The 24,486-nt window shown below is 41.4% G+C and overlaps 1 protein-coding gene and 1 pseudogene across 3 annotated transcripts in view; both read right to left on the bottom strand.

Moving 5' to 3' along the window:
• Positions 1–24,486, bottom strand: part of WDR35 (WD repeat domain 35) — a 62,069-nt gene that overhangs the window by 2,860 nt on the left and 34,723 nt on the right. For both annotated transcript variants that reach the window (XM_080932759.1, XM_080932760.1), the window contains 9 exons: positions 14,061–14,141; positions 11,473–11,609; positions 10,964–11,167; positions 9,167–9,313; positions 7,975–8,107; positions 6,218–6,328; positions 3,535–3,699; positions 2,548–2,688; positions 1,867–2,023 (listed from right to left, as the gene is read on the bottom strand). In XM_080932759.1, coding sequence (XP_080788885.1) covers positions 1,867–2,023; positions 2,548–2,688; positions 3,535–3,699; positions 6,218–6,328; positions 7,975–8,107; positions 9,167–9,313; positions 10,964–11,167; positions 11,473–11,609; positions 14,061–14,141 — 1,276 coding nt within the window. The remainder of the gene's footprint in view (positions 1–1,866; positions 2,024–2,547; positions 2,689–3,534; positions 3,700–6,217; positions 6,329–7,974; positions 8,108–9,166; positions 9,314–10,963; positions 11,168–11,472; positions 11,610–14,060; positions 14,142–24,486) is intronic.
• Positions 4,403–5,642, bottom strand: LOC308436643 (dead end protein homolog 1-like; annotated as a pseudogene). Its single transcript has 2 exons — positions 5,574–5,642; positions 4,403–5,321 (listed from the first exon to the last, which is right to left on the bottom strand). The product of its transcript is annotated as a dead end protein homolog 1-like (transcript).

Genomic DNA, 24,486 nt, shown 5'->3' with positions numbered 1-24,486 from the left:
ACCACCTGTACCTGCAGCTCCAGGGGATCTGACACACTGTCCTGGCCTCTACACTCAAATGGCACACAATCACACAGACATTAGTAAAAATAACAGATTGTAGGTAAGAAAAGGACAGTGCTGGCACAGACGTACAGAAATGGAAGGTAATAATCTAGGAGGAATTAATAATGCATCTGCCTGAAGCACAGTGGTTGGCATGTCTCTAATTTATAGCACTTGGCAAGCAGAGACAGAAGGCTGCAAGTTGGAGGCCAGCCTAGGATACATAATGAAACTGTCTAATCACACACACACACACACACACACACTCATACGCTCACACGCTCGCACACGCACACAGGAAGCTAGGATTTCCAACTTGTAATGGAAAAATACTTTTAGTGTGTGTGTGTAGGGGGGCAGGAGGTGCATGCCTGAGAAATCCAGAAGGTGGTGGACAGCCTCCAGCTCGAGTTAAAAGCACGTGACATGGCGCTGGGGTCAGAAAACTGGTCTTTATGAGAGTGCAGCAAGTACTCTTAACTGCTGAGCCATCTCTCCAGCCCCAAGGGTACATTTTAATCAATGATTTTAAGACAAAACGTTGCTGCACTCTGTAAAAAGAACAAAGAAAGGGGACTGACAAGACTGACAGCACCATCAGCTCCCTCCTCACACTTGCTGCTTGCAGAGGCCTCAGAGCCCAGGCTCCACATGTAAACTGCCTTTCAGAAAGGCTCCTAGAGACAGCATCTCTGGGAGGCAGGTACGCTTAACTCCTCCTACATAAAACAGAACTGGGGCTTGAAAAGGCTGAGTGGTGAGAGAAACGGTGGCCGGTGTATACTGTAGCCGCCTGTCAGCCAGTCATATGCTGGGTTTACAGCATACATCTCAAACCATACTCACTGGAGGTAAATAAAATAAAACATGTAAGCCCTCGGACACTGTTAATCAAGAAGATGTCTCCATTTATACTCTGTTTAGTTAATCTATACATAAAAACTAGAGACTGAGGCAGCTGTAAAAACTGTGATAGATCTATGTTTAACAAGGCCAGACAGAACAATCCTAACACACCCCTTAAGGAGAAAGGAAGTTCTCTGATGTGGAAAAACTTCCCCCAAATGCCGCTTGCCATTGAGTCTGTTGACCTGAGCTGGATCTCCTGTGTCTGCAAGGAAAGAACAAACTCTCAATGTTGCCCTCTGACCCCAACACATAGGCCAAAGGGGTGGGCACACACACACACACACACAGAGAGAGAGAGAGAGAGAGAATAAAACAAAACTAAATGTGATTTTTCTAATTAAAAAGAGAAAAGAAAGTTTACTTGAATGTGCACAACAGTTATCTCTGAGTTACAAAATTATTTGATGTCATTATTTTGTCTTTTTGTACTTCTTTAGTTTGGTTGAAATTACTAAAAAAAGAGGAATACTACAGAAACGTGTATGACATGGAAATGTCTTTAGGCACTGTTCAGGCACACGAGCAGGGCTGTTCAAGTTTCCCGTGTACTGTGAGAGGGGTCCAGAGTTCCTACAGCACAGGCGCTGTTGTCCGTACCTCAGAAGGCTGTGGGCTGGGCAGGTAAGTGCTCGGCTTTGAACAGAAACCATATGAATACAAGTAACAAATAGGAACTTGTTTATTATCTAATGTATCTGATATTTCTGCGAACTACTGTGTATTATTTTTTAAAGTGGGGGAAAACTTCAAAAAGAAGAATGCAAAAATAAACTATATTCATAATCTTGACACATTTAGATAGAAGCCTAGGGGGAGATGTTAAGATTAATATAAAGACAAATGGCGAAGCTAGCTCTTCCTGCTTACTTAGTCATCTTTAGATGTCCTGCAAACATTCCATGACATGCCTACCTGTCTTCAACGCAGTGTCAACGTATCCCTCATAGAGCTGCCGCTGGGCGAGTATAAAGAAATGGTAGGCCTCCGCTCCTCTCCAAGCGTTGTCAGTGAACCGATTCGTTGTCGAGAGAACCTCCTCTTCTAGCAAACCAGCCAAAGCAGAAGTGGTCTGGGAGAAAAGCCAGTGCACTCTGTCAGCACACAGACACACACACTCACCCACGTAGCTTAGCAATGCTAAGCCTGGAAAGGTTCGGTCGGAAGCTGTGAGACACACATCTCTCCTGTCAGCACAGTTATGTTTCCCACTATAGCTCAGTTTCCTAAATTGGTAAGATCAAAGTTTAAAATAGAACCGATCAAACTTTAAGTCAACGTGAAATTTAGAGTAAAATAGATTTATATTCTAAGAAAGTGTTTCAAGTTCTCTGATTAAGAATGGAGAAGTTACTAGGCAAATAAACTCTTTAACAAAAATACTTAAAGCATCCAAGAAACTGGCCTTAACATCAGTTCTCCATATTTCTAAACAAAGTTCTAAATCTGGATACTTATTCTGAATGAGGCATTACTATTTGTTAAGCCCCTAAAAAGAAATAAACACAGGCCTACAAAAGAAAGAGCTTCTCCAGGGAGGACAGTTAGATGACCTGACACTGTGTGCTACTTGAACTGTGTGAGTGTCCTAGTCACCTCTGAGTTCTTGCCTTTAACTTTGCTGCGCTGGGCGTTTTTCATCTGCTCGTGATACTGCTCGATGAGCAGGGCGGACAGCACGTACAGCTTCTTCACACGCAGCGGCTTCGTCCTTTTCTTTGCCTCTTCATCTGCAATCTTTAAACATGGCAGACAGTTGGCAAGACATTTCCAGGTGTGTATTTGTACCAATAAAACCATTTCCACAATTAACTGAAATTTGATTCTTTAGAAAAGGAGGGAGGGATAGAGTGTAATATAAATGTAATTATGCTTCAGATTTTAAAGGCCATGGTCCTTTCTTCAGAATTTAGTCACTTGAACAGTCTTAAAAGAAACATCTATTGAAAAAAAAAAAAACTAAATCAGAGTGGAAAAGGTAGTGTGTCCTTTAGAAGTTTAAATTTAAGTGATTTTGAGAAAATTTATTTTAAGTCAGGCAAGAAAAGACGAGAGAGTATAAATTTATTTATATTAATATTACAGATATTAAAGGAATATGTTGTTTTAAAAGTTGTGCATTTTACAAGGACTTAATTTGTTTTAAAATTTGTGCATTTTAAAAGGATAATTCCAGTTTAAAGAATTTGTTCTTAGCAGCCCAAGGAAATTCTTAAATTTGTGGTTGGCTTCTACACCAAACCCAAAATCGTCTAGGACCTGGCAGGTTTCGGCGTCCATAATTACCTCTGTGAGTAGATGGCAGCAATACACAGCACTGTTTACAAAACACAGTGCTTTATAAGGGCTACAGATGAAGATACAGAGCTAATTGTTCTAATTCTGTCATGGGTTCTCTGGTAGTGACTACATGCATAAAAAATATACTCAGGTGGCTATTCTAGCAGGACAGAAGTTCACGTAGACTTTGGGTCTACTTAATTTCGGTTTGTAATGTTTATTTGCAATTTTTAATAATAAAGCTTAAAGTTTAAAAAAGCTGTAAGTAGAGCAAAGCAACTCTTGAGCAGGACTCCGCAATACCTTATACATCAGTTTGGCTGCATCGAAAAAGTAGCTGGCCTTCCTATAGAGCTCAATGGCTTCAAGAGTCTTGTTCTTCTCCAGTAAGTGTGACGCATACCTAGCTAACAAAGATCCAATTTCCTTCATGCTGTGGCTTTTAGCCAGTTCGACGGCTTTGTTCCACTAGAAAAAAACCAATATACTAGTCAGTCACCAGAATACCCAAATGATTTGAGTTCTGTGATCCCCACAATGCAGCCTAAGTGTGTAATAAATGATAATGCTGCTTCAAATAGAGCAGCGCAGTTGAGGTTCTAAATGTCCATGAGAGCAGTCAAACGTCTTACAGGCAAGCATTTCAAAATGACTCATCTAAGAAGCATTTCTTGGATAAGTACATTTGAAAATGAAAGTCTCAAATTTATTATTACATTAATCTTATAGTTCTCTTGCTGCACATACTGTAAGCTATAAAAAGAATCCATTTCTTTAGTTTGTTTGTTCATTTGTTTTTTTTTAACCAACCAGCATTTTAATATAAATAAAACCAGTATAGAAAAACCAAAATTCACATAAGCCCGAACCAGTGACAAGTGGTGGGAGGAAGGGCTCTCTGGCTCAGCCAGTTCTCCAGATAAAAACAAAGATTCATAGTAAGCTCTTGTGTGGTGAGTATTTGTCAGACTGGGAATCGACTAAGGATAGTAGGTCAGAGGTCTAACCGGGGCTCAATGGGGAGGGCAAGGTTCCTCACAACTGTCCCAGCAGTGAAAGCTGTCACCAGGCCCAGTCTCCTTAGGATCAAGGAGTAGCTGCCCAGGCCTGCTGGGCTGCGGGTTGGCACAGACTCTGCTTACCCATTTAGGGTGCCTGTAGAAAGAAGGGGTCACTGCTTAACCACAGTACCTGCTTCAGCCCTAGCAGACCATAAGCTGGTCCCAGATTCACTCAGTGTCTCCAGCAGCTGTGCAGACACAGCATCCTTGGCCCCTCATGCCCATTCTGCCTATCAGAGGCCAGCACAACCCAAATGAGGCCACTGAAAGGCACTGGATGAAGAAGCCATGCCAATCGCCAGGCTGTGTTCCTAAACACTGGTAAGGAGCACTGGGAGTCGTAGCTTCATTTGTTGACAGCAGTTGCAGAGCAGCCCGACTCCTTGGAATCCCATCTTGTTCCTGGTCTGGGCTAGTTGGCTGACATCTGGCCTTAGAAACCGCAGTGAGGGACTCGCAAGCTGTTGGCGGAAGTGCTTCGGGTCTGACTTGAGCCACTCCACCTGCTCTCCACAGAGTGACTTTCCTTCTACCAGGGCCTTTTTGGCCATGGCAGCAGCTCTAGAAGGTGCGTGCTAAACTTGAGCAGCCCAACTTGAGAGGGCGCTCGGTAGCAGCAACGTCTCCTACACAGGAGACCTAGAGGATGCAGCAGTAACGCAAGCTAAGAGGCAGCCTATCCACCATCAGCTGACAGTTTTGGCATACCAGGAGCTGGCAAGAAGGCAGCAAATGGTGGTTGTGCAGCGTAGCAGTGGCAGCCTGGGCACCATGCCGTAGGCTGTAGCACGCACAGGCAAGGCCACGGTTCTGGCCACTGAGGGTCATCATTATGCAGAACTCACAGAGGATAGAGGAGTGGGATCAGCTGGTACTCGTACATGTCCTGTGGTAGTCATCCGATAAACTCCTTGGAACCTGACGGTGGCGGGCTGTCCACCCAGCCTGGAGGTGGACCACCATACTTCTTTTGCTCCTTGACCTGAAGCAGGTCGATTGCCAGTCTCCCTTACTCCGGATCCTCCCTTACTCCCAGTCCTCCCTTACTCCCGGTCCTCCCTTACTCCCGGTCCTCCCTTACTCGGGTCCTCCCTTACTTCGGGTCCTCCCTTACTCTGGGTCCTCCCTTGCTCCCGGTCCTCCCTTACTCGGGTCCTCCCTTACTTCAGGTCCTCCCTTACTCTGGGTCCTCCCTTACTCTGGGTCCTCCCTTACTCCTGGTCCTCCCTTGCTCCCGGTCCTCCCTTACTCGGGTTCTCCCTTACTCGGGTCCTCCCTTACTCCGGTGCTGCCTTGTTCTCTGGATTCACCCTCTCACACCACTAGCTCACACTCCCCTTTGGACTGCATAGCTCTTTCCAAAGTCTTGCAGTTCCCTCTTTAACTTTTTTTTATCAGATATAACAGTTATAAATTATCTCTATAGGGCAAACATCTTTTAAAACACGTAAAAGAAAATGCATAGAATAAACTGATAGTCAACAGTTTCTGTAATAATCCTGCACTTTGGTTTTAGTTAAATTACAGGGTTTTTTAAAATATCAAATACATGTTTTCTATAAAAGGGAAAGGAAATAGATTTGCCAACATAAATATTGAAATATTGATTAAGTAATTCAGTTCTTTCCTCAGGCAATTAATGACCATTAACCTGTTCCTTTCTGAGAAACAAAACTCAACCCTAGCAAAATGCAGAAAATTGTGAACTTACTTCCAGATAAAAACTTGGATGCATAGATCTGTTCCATGTTCCCTGGTTGGCTCAGCTGTGAGCAGGTTAAGTACAGAGGCCACCCTTTCTGTCCTCCACTTAAAATAGCAGTGAGCTAGCTCCTTCCCCTCCCAGCCTCACACTGGAGACCACCCAGTGACCTTCATTCCCATTCTCCTAAGAATCCCGTGAGGGCACCATGCCCGGACCTCACCTGGTTCAGGTGTACGCAGGTGTCCACCGCTGCCTTTGCTTGGTTACACTTCAAGAAGGCACTCACGGCTTGCTCACACATTCCAACTCTCACAAACATCTGGGCTATTTCCTGTAAGCACCAGACACTGTTAGCAGACTTCACAGACCGGGAATCACTCAGATTTTAATTTACCAAAACTCCACAGGGACATGTGAACACTAAACTGCTGGGAACACCGCAACACTCCATCAGTAAGTAGTTAGAGTGGTTTTTCTTTCTGTCAGGAGGCTACAAGTCAGAATGGGTGTCACAGTGTCCACTTCAGTGGCTCAGGCCCTGAAGACACTGCCCCGCTTCCCTCCTTCAGATTAGCAGCCTGAGGTGAGGAGCATTGTTATAAGTTCAAAACCAGCCTGAGCTACACAGTGAGACTCTCAGAAAAGAAAAACCAGGGAAAAAAGAACACATGCATTCTGTGGGTAGTGTTAGAAATGATTGTAATGCTATGTACCAGGGAACTGTTGTTATATCCAAGCTCCCAGTCTCATTAAGAAATACCCCAGGACCTGGGATGAGTGAGGCTCGGTTGGTAGACTGTTGCCTGGCAAGCGCAAAGCCCTGGTTTGGTCAATGTGGTACATTCCCAGCACTAGAGGCAGGAGCATCAACAGTTCAAGGTCCTGTGGCTGCATAGAGAGTCCAAGGCAGCCTGGGTTACATGTGACAAAACAAATCTAAGATATACCTCATGGTCCATGTCTCTAACCACAAACAGCAAACGGATGGATGGATGGATGGATGGATGGATGGATGGATGGATGAATGGATGGATGGATGGATGAATGGATGGACAGAGAGATGCATGCTGCAGTGGGGGACAGTTTAATGGTCAAGTAGCAGGTTTAAATCCTAGCATGGCTAAAGTCAAGAAGGAAAACAGAAATGCTGCCTTCATCAGTTTTAGAAACTAAACCCAAAACAGTTTCCTCAGAAGGTAGCTGAGGCTGGGGCACCCTCCACCACCACGAACCGTACTGCCATCTTTTTGTCTCTTTCAACGTCATGAGTTAAGAGTTTTCTCTCCCTACCCATTTCCCAAAATAGTGGGTGGGAATGAGTGTGCTAGTGAAATGGCTCAGTGCTTAGGAGCGCTGGCTGCTGCGATTCCCAATATCCAGAGGCTCACAACCATCTTTTACCTTCAGTCCCAGGGGATCTGCCTGCCCTCTTCTGGCCTCTGAGAACACTACATGCATGTGGGATACACATGCAGGCAAAACATCCACACATGTAACAAATAAATAAATAAATAAATTTGGATATATAAATACATATTTTGTGCTCAACTACATTTTTAAAAAGTAATGCCTATACTTTCCTTATAAAGTAATATGTTCTAATTTAAAAATAAAACTTACAAAGCACAAAAAGTAGAACTTCTCAAAATTGTGTGACTTATAAAATCCTCTCTCAATACTCTGGCACTGTTTCGCAGTCTCTGTGGCTGTGCCCTGCAACTTCAGTAACCAAAGGGCGTACGGGAGGATACGCTCTGGGGAGCACTCAGTGTCTCAGTGGTTTCTCCCTGCAGCTCGGGCATCCTCTAATACTGGTAGGCGGATTTCAAAATTCAACATAAGCATCACCTCATGTCTAAGAAACTATGAAATTACACATTAACTTCCAGTTCTTGTTTCTGCAAAGGATACTTCCTGACTAAAAAGAAATATTTTGTAAATAACCCAGCACCAAAAGCTAACATTTGGAATACTTACTGGAAGCAACTTGTGGTTTTCTGGAAGTGAATTGGCAAGATTCTCTAACCCCTCATAATCTTCTAGCATATAATAGCATTCGGCTAGGCGCTCCTGGTTCCTGCCTTTTACATAATATTGTACAGCATTCAGCCTATGGGTGAAAATAAAAACAATTCACAATCAGTATGTGAATCTCCAGATAAACAAGAACGTTCATAAAAATATCCTCTCATTAGGATGTATTGTGTTACTTTATCATTTTGAGTTATACAATACCTTTGAAACATACATTTTTTAATTTTAAAAAATTATTTTAAAGAAAATGTATATTCTACCTTTAGTACTCTTTGAATGCTCTTACATAAACAATATCATAGAAGTACTTGTATCACTGACATAAACAAGCATATTGATCCCAGTGAAAACTTAATAAAACAGTACTTTCTGAAAACAATCTAAAACATAACAAGTAAATATTAAATAATTTACTATGATCAGAACTCAATCATAACTGTAGAGAGAATCTCTTGTGTACTGTGTAGAAGCACAGCCTTTCAAAACAACACCGATGGCCTGTTAGCGAAGGGCAGGACATAGGAGGAAAGAGTTCTGGCAGAGAGGGGAGATCTGAGAAATAGGTGTAAGAAGATTCACACCAGACTCTAGGTAGACGGATTATGAAACTGAGGAGATCAGTCACGTGGACAGAACAAACGAATAGAATAGAATAGAATAGAATAGAATAGAATAGAATAGAATAGAATAGAATAGAATAGAATAGAATAGAATAGAATAGAATAGAATAGAATAAATAGGCTATGTAAGTTACAAGCAGTTAGAATAAGCCCTTGTTTAAGGCCATAAGCATTGTTAATAAGTAATAAGCTTCTGTGTCCTGATTCAGGAACTGGGCACAGGTGGAAAAGCTCATGGTTACATACAACAACCTAGGTTGTGATTGAAAAAGCAGTGGAATGGTTTCTGAAGCTAGGTACAAGATCCATGTGTGTAGATGGCAGTCATACTGTGCTCATCCCTTAGGTCAAGGATGTCCTGCATCTAGAGGGCAAATGCGTTACAGAGACATTTGAATTCTAGAGTTTAGGAAAAGGGCCTTAATTCTAACAGCACTATTTCCCGGAGAAGCACTCTGGGCAGCAATGACTCTAAGCACAAACAAATTCATCAGGTATCCAGGTAGCGCACACACCACTTCTGTCGATCGGCAAAGTAGTCCCCAATAGCATTGTGGGCTTGTTCAAGGAGACTGTCGTCTGCGTCACCAGATCCAGTTTTCAGGAGTTGCAGTACTCTGAACCAGTCCCCCAGTTTCAGCCTGAGACCAATTGCGAGGTCTCTACAAAAAAAAAAAAAAAAAAAGTATTCGTTCATCATTAATCCACTCTACAAAATTTGTCAGTTGCCTGCTGTGTGCTAGACACAGTTCTAGGTGCTTTGAGTGTGTCCAAGCACTCTGGAAACAGCCTGGCCAATAAGAGGCAGCTGGAACAGAGCAGAAATTATTGTAGTTTGAAGGTGTGTCCTCTCAGAACATCATGTTGAAACGGAATCCCAATGGTGGTAGCATCAAGACATGGTGTGCTTGGGGAAGTGATTGGGCCTCTTTTGTGGGATGATTAACAGCTTCATGAGAAGGGCACCAGAGAAAGCTCATGTCCTTTTGCCCCTCTACCAGTGAAAATTCACGGCACCATCCTGGAAACACAGATGGGCTCCTATCAGACAGCAAATCTGCCAGACCCCCAGCTTGGACTTCCCAGCCTCCAGAACTGTGAGAGCCCACCTCTGTCCTTTATAAACTACCTAGGCTGAGGCAGTAAGCCCAAACAACAAAACCACCAGAGTAAAGGGCTGTTGCTGAGCTAGGAGGCAGTGGCTTGTGCCTTTAATTCCAGCGCTTGGGAGGGAGAGGTAAGCGAATGTGAGTTTGAGGCTAGCCTGGTCTACAGAGCATGTTCCGGGACAACCAGGGCTACACAGAGAAACCCTGTCTCAAGAAACAAACAACAAGAAGAAAGCTGTTTCAAGACTTCTTTTCCTGAATTTCCAACTTGTGGAGCAAACTATCTGCTAGATAATTAGTTCTCTATTGATTTTGATTTTATTTCTCTTTTGATTTTTATTTTATGATTTCTGAGAGAAAAAAATTAAATAATGGCCTTAATAATTAAAACCCAAATTATGGCTATATAGTAATTAATGAAAGTCTCCAGTCTCGACAAACCTAGCAACTTTTCCTTTCGCAAATGAACAAAATCTTTGTTGTCATGGATTAACACATGAAGATAGGGCAGGTAACCAGGTCCTCAGCACCTGCCTGAAAGCCTGGCATGGCTGCTGCAGCTGTGACCTGACTAAGCAGCCAGCCAGCCCCTGTGCACTTGCAGGTCAGCCCCTGTGCACGTGCTGGCCAGCCCCTGTGCACTTGCAGGCCAGCCCCTGTGCACTTGCAGGTCAGCCCCTGTGCACTTGCTGGTCAGCCCCTGTGCACTTGCAGGTCAGCCCCTGTGCACTTGCAGGTCAGCCCCTGTGAACTTGCTGGTCAGCCCCTGTGCACTTACAGGTCAGCCCCTGTGAACTTGCTGGTCAGCCCCTGTGAACTTGCTGGTCAGCCCCTGTGCACGTGCTGGTCAGCCAGTCTAGCAAAACTTCAAACTCCAGGTGCAATAAGAGACCGTGTCTCCCTAAAGTGGAGAACGCTAGTGAAAGACACTCAACACTGACCTCTGGGTTCCACAAATGTGTACATGTGTAAACACACACACACACACACACAAAACCTTAAAAATAATAAATTAAATAAAATCAGAGAAGAAAACCACTCCCAATTTATAAAATATAAATTAATGAGTCATTTGAAATTCCCAGGTTGTAATCCAAAATAAAAATTACTTTCTAAAAGAAATGGTGCATTTAGTCTACTTTATAGTCTCCACTGTAAACACGGGAACTGAAAATACTTGGAGTCACTGCCTTCACAATTTACCTTCTGTCCATATCCAGATACATTCTCTCGGCCTCCTCAAACCTGCCGAAGTAGGCGATAACCTCGGCCTGCTTCATCGGCTCGCTCTGCAGATTGCCCAGGCGCTTCACAAACTTGATGCCCTGGTAATCCTTGCAGCGCACAAATGCTTGCTGTGCGGTAGACAAGTCCAGCTTCTGGAGGGCAGCTTCAGCCAACAGGCGCCTTCGTTTTAAAAAGAACACAGAAAACCTATTACATATGACTAATAAACAGGTCTTGGATATAGGATTCAATCAGTAAAACATGGAAAATAATTCTGGTGATTCCAATGAAAATGGCTATTTTAGCACATGCTAATACTTTTCCATGTAACATGCTTACACTGAGGATAACATGAAAAGCGGGTTTCTATAGTTTAAGAAGAAAAGCAAAGAGAGATACCAGTTCCAGTTAGGATGCTAGTGACAGAGTTGGGACTTTGAAAGTATACACCTGACTTTGGGTGATGTTGGGGTTCTTTAAAATACCAAAGTCGGGGATGTGGATTGTCCTCTATGAATTGAGACGCATCTTCAATTCCAACTTTCTCGATCAATGCTCTGCTATCTCGCAGGGACCGGATCTCAAAGTTAATTATGTAATCCTTGCTAGGGTGCTCTGGGTTCTGAAAGTCAAAGTGAGACAGGGAATTCAGAAGGATACCTGCACAGTCTATGTCTTCTCTACAGGTAAAATAAAATAAAATAGTATCGCACTGTAAGTAGAATGAAGAAGAAAAGGAAATCCCCACATCTGAATCTAAAGAGTTATTTGGAAAACACGGAAATGGAGTCTCCCATGGTTTCCTACACAGAGGTGCCACCAACAGCAGAAAGGGTCCTTCGGGTTCCTCTCAATTCCATTTCCCCAGGTGTAATTCTTTTCTCCACAGTCCTTCCCCTTCACTAGAGCAGAAAACCCACATCCAGCTGCTTCCTCTCCCGACCCTTCCATCCACTCTTACTCAGAGACTGTGGCTTCACGGTACAGAGCAAGAGAGGTGAGAGAAAGGAGGGTGTCACACCACTTCCTGCACTAATTCAGCATGCTCACCAGAACCCATCTTCTTTCATTTACGTAGTCAGCCAAGTAGGTAACACAGAGTTCAACTCTCCACTGCACGTTTAACCCTTCTCAGCACATGGCACCATACATAGTAGGTGCTTTTCTCTAATACTCGATCCATACAAACCTGCCCAGTGTGTGAGCACATCTCAGAGCACATCTAACCAATGTAAATTATAGTTTCTAAAATACTTCACCCAAGTCACTACAACAATCAGTTACAAAACCAACGGCACAACGTTCTAGAACGTAATACAATAAACAAACAATGATAACCCTTTCAAAATTTTTAGTCTTTTATAATTTCATACATAAATAATCTTGCAAGTAAAGGAGACCTGGAGTTCTCAGCCCCCGCTATGTCCGTTACTTCTCCTGTGAGTGAGAAAGCCTCGCCAACTAAAAGATCCATCTAAATTATAAACTGCTCAGAAAAATACAGCAAAATATTAATAACTTTGTAATTCATTTATGCATAAGATTAAACAGCTTAAAATGAGGGTTATAAAGCCAAAAAAAGTGTTCTAAATCTTGGCGTCAAAAGAATTATATAGAGCTACCAAAAAAAAAAAAAAAAAAAAAAGAAAAGAAAAGGTGAAGAAAATCTAGGAATGTGGGTTTTAGGATTAAAAGCCTATGAAACATGAAGTGTAGTTTAAAACGGTAACAACTGGGCCAGCAAGATGGTTCGGTGGATGCAGGAGCTGGCTGAGCATCCCTGGAGTGCAGGTAGTAGAAGGAGAAACCCACTCTCGAAAGTTGTCCTGGAATCTCCACGTGGGCACTGCAACACATGTCAACTGGCACGCGTGCGCATGCACACGAATGTATGTGGTTTAAAAGAACTGTTGGTGAAAACGGAGAATGAAAATGCTAACAGTTCTTCCTAACCCAGGAAATGGTACTGCTTGTCTTTCTTTCTTTCTTTAGATTACCTAAGTGTCTAGAATTCCCTTTCTCAGAATCTTTTCTTTTCAGATTGTTTGATTAAAGTTGATTTGGAAAGGTGTTTTGTACAATGGCGCTGATCTGAATGTGTGGTTTCTGCTCATCCCACCCCCTGAGCCTGTCTCACACTTCTCACTGTCAGCTAGGAGGACAGATTATGATGGGCAGGCAATGTTAATGATTAAAATTGCTGCCCAGTAGAATTTCTACTAGTTTTTAAAACTTTGTTTTCAAATTTTTCTGTATTGATTCAATTCTATTTAGAAACTGCACTTTTTAAAGAACAAAGTCATTATTCATTTTTCAAATAGACATAATACACTGGCTGAAAATCACTACTACGGCACACCCATACTCGGTAAGGAGGACTCCAGGTTGACTTTGTCAAAGCATGCACATCAGTCACTGTAGACAGCATCTACCCACCTCTGACTCTGTTTATAAAAGGGCATTGGAAAAAGCACACCTTCTAAAGAGGTCCAACACCTACAACTTGAACCGAGCAAATACAATTGATAAAAAAGATGCTTTTCTTGAATATGCAAAGATAACGGGGGAAGGGCTACTCTCTGATGTTCCCGGATGTGAGAGAAAGGCAAGAAACAAGCTCACTGTTTCACAGACCATGTACCTTAAACACGGGAAAGATCTCTCTCTTTACCTTACATAAGTAAGATACCTTGCAATCCATACAGAAAAACCCACCAGTCAAATGTGGCAATCCTCAGGTGCGACACCCTAAAACTCCATTCCAGTATCTGCTGACAGCTTTTAAGCTTCACCCTTTCTCCCTGCTTCTGCCCCACATACAGCAGACTGATTAGAAAGACCAAGTGTTCCCTTCTTTATGGGCACCCAGATTTTCAAAGACCATATTCCCGACCCCTGGGACAAAAAGCATAGTAAGGAATGAGGAGGGCTGGACCTGAGGCACAGCTGACTCGTGGGTCTACTCCCAGCTGAGCCACTGAGCTGCCTGCTGCACACAGTAGGCTCATTGAGCTGTCTGCTGCACACAGTAGGCTCATTGAGCCGCAGCAGAAATGGAGAGTGTTGTTGTTACCTTCATTATCTCATCCAAGAGAACAGATTTAATTTCCAAATCCTCAAAGTTGCAAATATATCCAGAGGTCTGAATGGGCTCCTGTAAAGACAAAAAAAGTGTTATGCCTCATCATACAAAACACGACCCTCAAGGAACCCTCATTTTAAACAACACTGTCAAAACTTGCAATCAAACAAAGCACCCAGAATGTCACTGATGCCACATGCCCATTGCCTAAATACTGACCCTGCTGTTAATGTGCCCCTGGTTCTGCTGGTGTCATAGTTAAACTCTGTGCCTCTGCTCACTTCTCCAGAAGAGGATGATGCTCTCTTACCTGACCACAGTGTCGATTTAATAAATAATATACTTTCAATAAATACAATACACATTGTATTTGGATCCAATTAAGTACATCTACACACAAATCCCACAGCAAACTGAAGTGTGCCCCCTATGTATCTGATATACTGCCTACATAAGACTTTATTTGCCAACATGTAAACACATGGATGTTACATGTATATCTCTTATCCTACAGATGGTTGCAGAAAAAAAACATGTAGGATCTGCATATTATAAGGTAAAGTAGCTGCCTTACATCCTTAACAAAAAAGGATATTATATAAAGCCAAAATAAATATGCTGCCTACTTAGTACCTTCAAGGATGCTATAGAGGAAAAAGGAATAAAAGTGTCTAGTAATGGAAATCATCAAATTTTCATTTTTATAATATAAAAGTATGCATAATTATACCATAATATTATATAATTATGATAAAAGGAAGACACCAAAACAATGAAATAAAAGGTAAAAATTCATAGCTTGAGTTCAATATTCCTAAGATTGAGGCTCGTATAACCCACAGTAGACTTATCTAATGGAGTTTCAAATATTCTTTCTTTGAAAAATCACAAGTTAGTTAAAAATCAAATTATATGAGAAAAGTTTATGTAAAATATTTTAATTATCTTTAAAATGTGATTTATTGCATAAGGTAGACATTATGTTTTTATCAGCAACAAGCACATCAACAGAGCCAGACCCGGCAGTTCACACTGCAACCCCAGCACGTGGGAGACAGAAACAGGAAGATTACAAATTAAGAGGCAAGCCTTTGTTATACAGCATGACCCTGTCTCAGAAAAACAATGCCACATACATGCACACACAGAATCACAACAAATTTAATTTGAAAAGAATATATATTGAGATGTTTCTATGGTCTTTTGTGTGTCTTGATTAATTTGAAACTATCAAATAAACCAAATATACTTGTATAAATATGTTTATCACAAAAAATCATTTTAATTAAATACTACAACAAAAAAGTGGTTAAAAGATGAAGTCCAAAAAGATAATCTGTGGATTAAAAAAATATACCACAATCCTGAAAAAAATGTTCAAAAATGTAAAGCATTCTTTTAATTTCATAATTCTTCACTGTGGGATACTGTTGGGTGTCTGTTCTATGTAACAGAGCTGATAACTATGCAGAAAGCATATAACTTGCATTATAAGATTAGTGCTTTAATAAAAGATTCTTTAAATGATGGGGGAAAGGAAGAGCAGAGCTAAGAACTTTCAAAGTGCTTTATAAATGTTGGCCTACAAGCAATGTGCAAAAAGTCTTGGGTCATCCTCCTGAAAACCCAACTTCTGCTTGAACTATATTCTGGTGTCTTTTCTGTTGCTGTAATAAACACTGTGAGCAAAAGTAACGGAGGGAAGGAAGCTTACAACCTCTGGATCTCAGTCCACCACGGAGGGAGGCGAGAACAGGAATTCAACAGCAGCTTAAAGAGAAGTCATAGAGTCACGCTGCTTACTGGCTCGCTTAGCTTCTTTTTAAAATGTTTGTTTTATGTATATGAGTATTCTATCTTCATGTACACCTGCACTCTAGAAGAGGGTATCAGATCCCAGTATAGATGATTGTAAACCACCATGTGGTTGCTGGAACTGAACTCAGGACCTCTGGAAGAGCAGACAGTGTTCTTAACCCATGAGCCATCTCTCCAGCCCTTAGACAGCATTCTTAATAGAGCCCTGAATCAACTACCCAGGGAATTGTGTATGGGTTAGATACATTTGGCAACTGCTCCTTTTGGACTGGGTTCTCAGCTCTTATGACTGCGATAACTAAGTTATGAAAAGATTTTTCTGCTCTACATCCGAATTAAGAATACTCAGTTACTGAAAAGCATACCAGTTATAATTATTTTCATTTTTAATCATAATTATCATGATCACACACTCTTCTTTGTCAAACTTATGAGGTATTGCTTACTTAAAATACATATATGTAAAGTTCTATTTTCCTAAAAACATGGATGTTTGTGCCATTGCTTTCAGAGATTCTTACCATGTATTCTGTTTTACATGTAGTCTGTTTTCATAGACTGTTATACCAGAGGTTTCCAATTATCAAAGTAATAACCCATTTTAACTGCCTATATGTACCAGAACTGTGAACAAGTCAAAGCCAAACACACACACTATGAATAAAATGGACTTTTTTGTGTTGTAAACAAACACAAGAGAAAAGATGATGCCCACAGATGCGGTCACAGGGCAGTGTGATCTGGATAATCCTTCCACTGAGGTTCTCCTCTTGGGTAATGTTAGGCCGTGTCAAGCTGACAGAGCTAACTAGGCCAATTTACATCGACCACCATTGTTTTCCAAAATAGAGTAGCAATTCATTCATACCTCAACTGAATACAGTATGTCATATTGATAAGCTACAAAGCCGGGTGCATGCACATAAGCAGTACGCAAGGTATATATTTTTATCAAAACCGACATCCAGGCTTTGGTACATTATGCTGAATCAAGAGGCTCTGAGGCCTCTCATTCAGCACAGTCAGAGGCCTCACAGCATGTGTAACCCAGCAGGCTTCCTCAAGTGTCCCAACTTAACTAATCAGTCAGCACACAGTGACACACGGAGGCTTGAATATACCTAATTAACTAGATTGAGAGGTTATATTATCAAATTTTACCTTCACTTCATAAATTAGACAAGAGGCTTAAGAGGTTTAGAAAAGGAGTCTGCCAGCTCCAGGGATCACTGATAACACAAGCAACTGTGGAATGGCAAAACTAACTCCTCCCTCTCTCACAACAGATCTTTTATCTACCCTCACACGGAAAAAAAAATCTATCCAGCCACCTACTGTCAGACCACAGCTCGCCTCCTGAGTGCTACTGTGGGAAGCATGTCCTGCAGGGACAGATTATCGTGTGGCTCTGGGTCCAGGTGTCCTCACACAGTCTCTGGGCAGATGGAGGAAGGACCAGCAGAGCAGCCGAGCAAGCGAGGAGCGGAGGCCCACGTCCTCGGGAAACAGAGCAGACCGGCTCAGCGTGTGCGTTCTTGACCATGCTGAAGTTAGTTTCAAAACTGATCGAGCTCCGATTTAATAGAAACTGTGTTATATGTCAAGTTAGAAAACAAACTCAAGTAGAGAAAATAATTATTTTTTAAAAACAAAGGCTAGTCTGTTAGAAATCTTTAGTAGTCTCCTCCAGACAAAGGTTTAAAGGTTTCACTTGGTGCTAAATTGACACACTGCACACACTGTACAAACATAAGGACCCAGTCTCTGGGCATAGGATAGCTGGCGAACAAGAAGTAGGGCCAAGAACAGAAGAAGGACTGTAGCATTCACAAAGCATTCTTCTATCTTCAAGATTATCCTGTGGACACCTGTCAAATACCCACACTTGTTTTGTGCTGAAGAACAAAACACCCTTAGGTCCTTGCAAGAAACCATGCAAAGGCAGTGTCCAGGGGTTGTCTTTTCTTTGAACCATTTCTCAGGATCTAAGAATGACTAAGACCATGAGGCTCCTTCAGGCCTTAACAGAGCCTCTAAGAGCAACTAACGGATGATTTCATTACCCAGAGAGTGCCAACAGAGCTCAAAGGAGAAAAATACATAAACGGCTTGGTATTTTAGAGGAGCAACAACTCACCACTCAACAAATGGCTGGAGAAAACCTTGGACAGCTGGAAGCCCTTAGTATGCAATTTCTTCCCAAGAAAAAGCAAATCGAAACGGATAAGTGAGACATTCACTCATCTCTTGTGATTTACACTCGTGAGGTAAACAGAATAGTTTACACTGAAAATCATTAGTAATCCAAAAATTGTTTTTAAAATAATCTTTTTGGAATTGGAGAGATGGCTCAGAGGTTAAGAGCATTGTCTGGGAGGAAACCCAGGTACTTAACATGCCCAGGATCACAGGTGAGGATGACACATCTGTCCTAAAAGCTGGAGTAACTGAGTCCCCGAGATCCAGGGACGCAGGAACCCTTGCCCAGCCAGTGGTGCGTGTCCCTTCCAATCTGAACTTGTGCCCTGAGCTGACCTTGGGCGCTGGTTCTGAACCTAATCCCACAACACCCAGAGGAAGCCCTTCATACAGGTGCTCTAACATGCCCAGGATCACAGGATCACAGGAACACAGGTGTGTAAACAGGCCCAGGATCACAGGATCACAAGTGTGTAAACAGGCCCAGGATCACAGGAACACAGGTGAGTAAGCAGGCCCAGGACACAGGTGTGTAAACAGGCCCAGGATCACAGGATCACAGGTGTGTAAACAGGCCCAGGATCACAGAATCAAAGAATCACAGGTGTGTTAACAGGCTCAGAATAGAGGAGCTATGACACACCCAGGAGCACTGGAGCTCTGACAGATTCAAGGTTACAGTTGAGGCCACAACACACATAACTGGGACCCCCACAAGAACCAGGGACACATAAACCCCAGCCCAGCCCAAGTTCCTTCCAACTCGTATCTGTGCCGGGAGCAAACTGAGGGCTCTGCCCCCACCCCCACTCCTGCAACACCCAGAGAAAACTTGACTCCCAGGAGCTCTGACACACTCAGAATCCCAGAATCACAGGATCACAGAGACACCTAGACTCTGAGGCGTTCTGACACAATCAGGATCACAAAAAGGACAGGCTCCAGTCAGCGACAGCTAGGGCAGGTAGCACTAGAGAAAACCAGATGGCAAGTGGCAAGTGCAAGAACATAAGCAACAGAAACAAAGGTTGCTTGGCATCATCAGGACCCAGTTCTCCCAGTACAGCAAATCCTGGATACCCCACCACACCTGAAAATCAAGATTCAGATTTAAAATCATATCTCATAATGATGATAGAGGACTTTAGGAAGGACATGCATAACTCCCTTAAAGAAATACAGGAGAACACTACCAAACAAGTGAAGGAATTGAACAAAAACACCATCCAGGATCTAAAAATGGAAATAAAAACAAACAAGCAAAACAATCACAAAGGGAGACAACCCTGGAGATAGAAAACCTAGGAAAGAGATCAGGAATCATCGATGCAATCATCACCAACAGAATACAAGAGACAGAATAGAGAATCTCAGGGACAACAGATACCATAGAAAACAGTGATACAACAGTCAAAGAAAATACAAAATGCAAAAACCTCCTCACCCAAAACATCCAAGAAATCCAGGAAACAATGAGAAGACCAAACCTAAGAATAATAGATATAGAAGAGAGTGAAGACTCCCAACTTAAAGGGGCAGTAAATATCTTCAACAAAATTATAGAAGAAAGCTTCCTTAACCTAAAGAAAGAGATGCCCATGAACATACAAAAAACCTACAGAACTCCAAACAGATTAGACAAGAAAAAAATTCTTCTTGACACATAATAGGCAAAACACCAAATGAACAAAGCAGAAAAAGAATATTAAAAGCAGTAAGGGAAAAAGGTCAAGTAACATATAAAGGCAGACGGACCATAATTACTCCAGACTTATCAATAGAGATCATGAAAGCTAGAAGATGATGAACAGATGTCATTCAGACCCTAAGAAAACACAAATGCCAGCCCAGGTTACTATACCCAGTAAAACTCTCAATTACCATAGATGGAAAAACCAAGATATTCCATGACAAAAATATATTTACACAATATTTTCCCACAAATTCAGCCCTACAAAAGATAATAGATGGAAATCTCCAGCATAAGGAGGAAAACGACACCCTAGGAAAATAAAAAAAAAGTAAACTTCTTGCAACAAACCCAAAAGAAGGTAGCCACACAAATGTAATTCTACCTCTAACAACATAAATAACAGTAAACAACAATAACTGATCCTTAATATCTCTTAGCATCAATGGACTCAATTTTCCAATAAAAAGACATAGACTCACAGACTGGATATATAAACAGGATCCAGCATTTTGCTGCATATAGGAAACACACCTCAGTGACAAAGACAGATATTATCTCAGAGTAAAAGGCTGGAAAACAATTTTTCAAGCAAATGAGCCCAAGAAACAAGCTGGAATAGCCATTCTAAAATCAAATAAAACTGGCTTTTCACCAAAAATTGTCAAAGAAGATAAGGAAGGGTAGTTCATACTCATCAAAGGAAAAATATACCAAGATGAACTCTCAATTCTGAACATCTATCTTCCAAATGCAAAGACACCCATTTTCATAAAAGAAACTCTACTAAAGTTCAAAGCATACATTGCACCACACACAGTAATAGTGGGAGACATCAACACCCCACTCTCATCAATGAACAGATCATGGAAGCAGAAACTGGACAGAGACACAGTGAAACTAACAGAAGTTATGAACCAAATGGATTTAACAGATATCTATAGGACATTTCATCCTAAAACAAAAGAATATCCCTTCTTCTCAGCACCTCGTGGTGCCTTCTCCAAAACTTTCGGTCACAAAACAGGCCTCAAGAGATAAAAGAAGACTGAAATAATCCCATGCATCCTATCAGATCACCATGAACTAAGACTGGTACTCAATAACAACAAAACAACAGAAAGGCCACATACACATGGAAGCTAAACAATGCTCTACTCAATGATAACTTGGTCATGGGAGAATTAAAGAAAGAAATCAAAGACTTTTTAGAATTTAATGAAAATGAAGGCACAACAAACCCAAACCTATGGGATGCAATGAAAGCAGTACTGAGAGGAAAACTTATAGCTCTGAGTGCTTCCAAAAAGAAACTGGAGTAAGCATACACTAGCGGCTTGACAGCACAGCTGAAAGCCCTAGAAGAAAAATAATCAAATACGGCCAAGAGGAGTAGATGGCAGGAAATAAACTAAGGGCCAAAATCAACCAAGTAGAAACAAAAAGAACTATACAAAGAATCAACAAAACCAGAAGCTGTTTTCTTGAGAAAATCAACAAGATCAATAAACCCCTAGCCAGACTAACCAGAGGGCACAATGACAGTATCCAAATTAACAAAATCATAAATTAAAAGGGAGACATAACAACAAAAACAGAGAAAATTCAAGAAATCATCCGATCCTACTACAGAAAGCCTATACTCAACAAAACTGGAAAATCTAGAGGAAATAGACAATTTTCTAGACAGATACCAGGTACCAAAGTGAAATCAGGATCAGATAAACCATCTAAACAGTCCCATGACCCCTAAAGAAATAGAAACAGTCATCAAAATTCCCCAACCAAAAAAAGCCCAGGATAGATGGATTTAGTCCAGAATTCTATCAGACCTTCAAAAAGAAGACCTAATACCAATACTCTCTAAACTATTTCACAAAACAGAAACAGAAGGAACACTACCCAACTCCTTCTATGAAGCCGCAATTACACTTATACCTAAACCACACAAAGACTCAACAACGAAAGAAAACTTCAGACCAATCTCCCTTATGAATATTGATGCAAAAATACTGAATAAAATTCTCACAAACCAAATCCAAGAACACATCAAAACAATCATCCATCATGATCTAGTAGGCTTCATTCCAGGGGTAAAGGGATAATTCAATATATGGAAATCCATCAACATAATCCACTATATAAACAAACTCAAAGAAAAAAGAACACATGATCATCTCTTTAGATGCTGAGAAAGCATTTGACAAAATTCAGCACCCCTTCAGGTTAAAAGTCTTGGAAAGATCAGGTTTTCAAGGCCCATACCTAAACATAGTAAAAGCACTGTACAGCAGACCAGTAGCCAACATCTAACTAAATGGTGAGAAACTTGAAGCAATCCCATTAAAATCAGGGACTCGAGAAGGCTGCCCGCTCTCCCCCTACCTATTCAATATAGTACTTGAAGTACTAGTCAGAGCAATTAGACAACAAAAAGTGGTGAAAGGAATATGAATCGGAAAGGAAGAAGTCAAAATATCACTATTTGCCGATGACATGATAGTATACTTAAGTGAGCCCAAAAATTCCACCAGAGAACCTTCACAGCTGATAAACAACTTCAGCAAAGTGGCTGAATATAAAATTAACTCAAACAAATCAGTAGCTTTCCTCTACTCAAAGGATAAAAAGGCTGAAAAAAAATAAGAAAACGACACCCTTCAAAATAGTCACAAACAATATAAAATACCTTGGTGTGCTTCTAATCAAGGAAGTGAAAGATCTGTATGACAAGAACTTCATATCGCTGAAAAATGAAATTGAAGAAGATCTCAGAAAATGGAAAGATCTCCCATGCTCATGGATTCCCAGGATTTATATAGTAAAAATGGCCATCTTGCCAAAAGCAATCTACAGACTCAATGCAATCCCCATCAAAATTCCAACTCAATTCTTCATAGAGTTGGAAAGAGCAATTTGCAAATTCATTTGGAATAACAAAAAAAAAAAAAAAAAAAAAAAAAAAACCCAGAATAGCAAAAACTATTCTCAACAATAAAAAAATTTCTGGGGGAATCACCATCCCTGACCTCAAGCTGTATTACAGATCAATCATGATAAAAACTGCATGATACTGGTACAGAGACAGGCAGGTAGATCAGTGGAATAGAATTGAAAACCCAGAAATCAACACCTATTGTCACTTGGTCTTTGACAAAGGAGCTAAAAACATTTAATGAAAAAAGGACAGCCTCTTCAACAGATGGTGTTTCAACTGACAGTCAGCGCACTAAAAGAATGCATATCGATCCTTTCTTATCTCCTTATACAAAGCTCAAGTCCAAGTGGATCAAAGACATCCACATAAAACCAGGTGCACTGAAACTATTAGAAGAGAAAGTGGGGAAGAGCTTAGAACACATAGGCACAGGGACAAATGGGACCTCATGAAATTGCAAAGCTTCTGTAAGGCAAAGGACACTGTCAAAAGGACAAAACAGCAACCAACAGATTGGAAAAAGATCTTTACCAATCCTACATCTCAAAGAGGGCTAGTATACAATACATACAAAGAACTCAAGAAGTTAGACTCTAGAGAATCAAATAATCCTATTAAAAATGGGGTACAGTGCTAAACAAAAAAAATCTCAGCTGAAGAATATCGATGGCTGAGAAGCACCAAAAATAAAAATAAAAAATGTTCAACATCCCTAGTCATCAAGGAAATGAAAATTTAAACAACCCTAAGATTCCACATCACACCAGTCAGAAAGGCTAAGATCAAAAACTCAGGTGACAGCAGATGCTGTCAAGGATGTGGAGAAACAAGAACACTCCTCCACTGTTGGTGGGGTTGTAAGCTGGTACAACCACTCTGGAAATCAGTCTGGCAGTTCCTCAGAAAATTGGACATAGTACTACCTGAGGATCCAGTTATACCACTCCTGGGCATACCCAAAAGAAGCACCAACATCTAACAAGGACTCATGTTCCACCATGTTTATAGCAGCTTTATTTATAATAGCCAGGAGCTGGAAAGAACCCAGATGTCCTTCAACAGAGGAATGGATACAGAAATTGTGGTACACATACACAATGGAGTACTACTCAGCTATTAAAAACAATGACTTCATGAGATTTCTAGGCAAATGGGTGGAACTTGAAACTATCATCCTGAGTGAGGTAACCCAGTCACAAAAGAACATTCATGGTATGTACTTACTAATAAGCAGATACTAGCCCAAAAAAGCATGGAATACCCAAGAAACAATTCACAGAAATTATGAAGCTCAAAGAGAAGGAAGGCCAGAAGGTGGACACCTCAGTCCTTCTTAGAAGGGAGAACTAAACACTCATGGGAAGAAATAAAGGAACAAATAGAGGAGCAGGGATTGGAGAAAAGATCATCCAGAGACTGCTTCACCTGGGGATCCATCCCATATGCACCCAATAAACCCACGAACTATTGCTGATGCCAAGTAGTACTTACTGGCAGGAACTTGACATGAATGCATCCTCAGAGACTCTTTCAGAGCCACACAGAGAAGGATGTTTGTAGCTAACCATGGAGTGAACATAGAGACCCCAATGAAGGAGCTAGAAAAAGGGCTGAAGGAGCTGAAAGGGCAGCCCCATTGGAAGAACAAAATTATCAACTAACCAAACCCACCACAGCTCCCAGAGACTAAACCACCAACCAAACACATATACACATGGAGGGATCCATGGCTCCAGGAGCTTATGTAGCAGAGGATGGCCTTGTCAGACATC

This window comes from Micromys minutus (genome assembly GCF_963924665.1).
Source record: "Micromys minutus genome assembly, chromosome: 1".
NCBI lineage: Eukaryota > Metazoa > Chordata > Mammalia > Rodentia > Muridae > Micromys > Micromys minutus.
The sequence above is the reverse complement of the archived record's forward strand: the minus strand, read 5'-3'. Positions and strand labels throughout refer to the sequence as shown.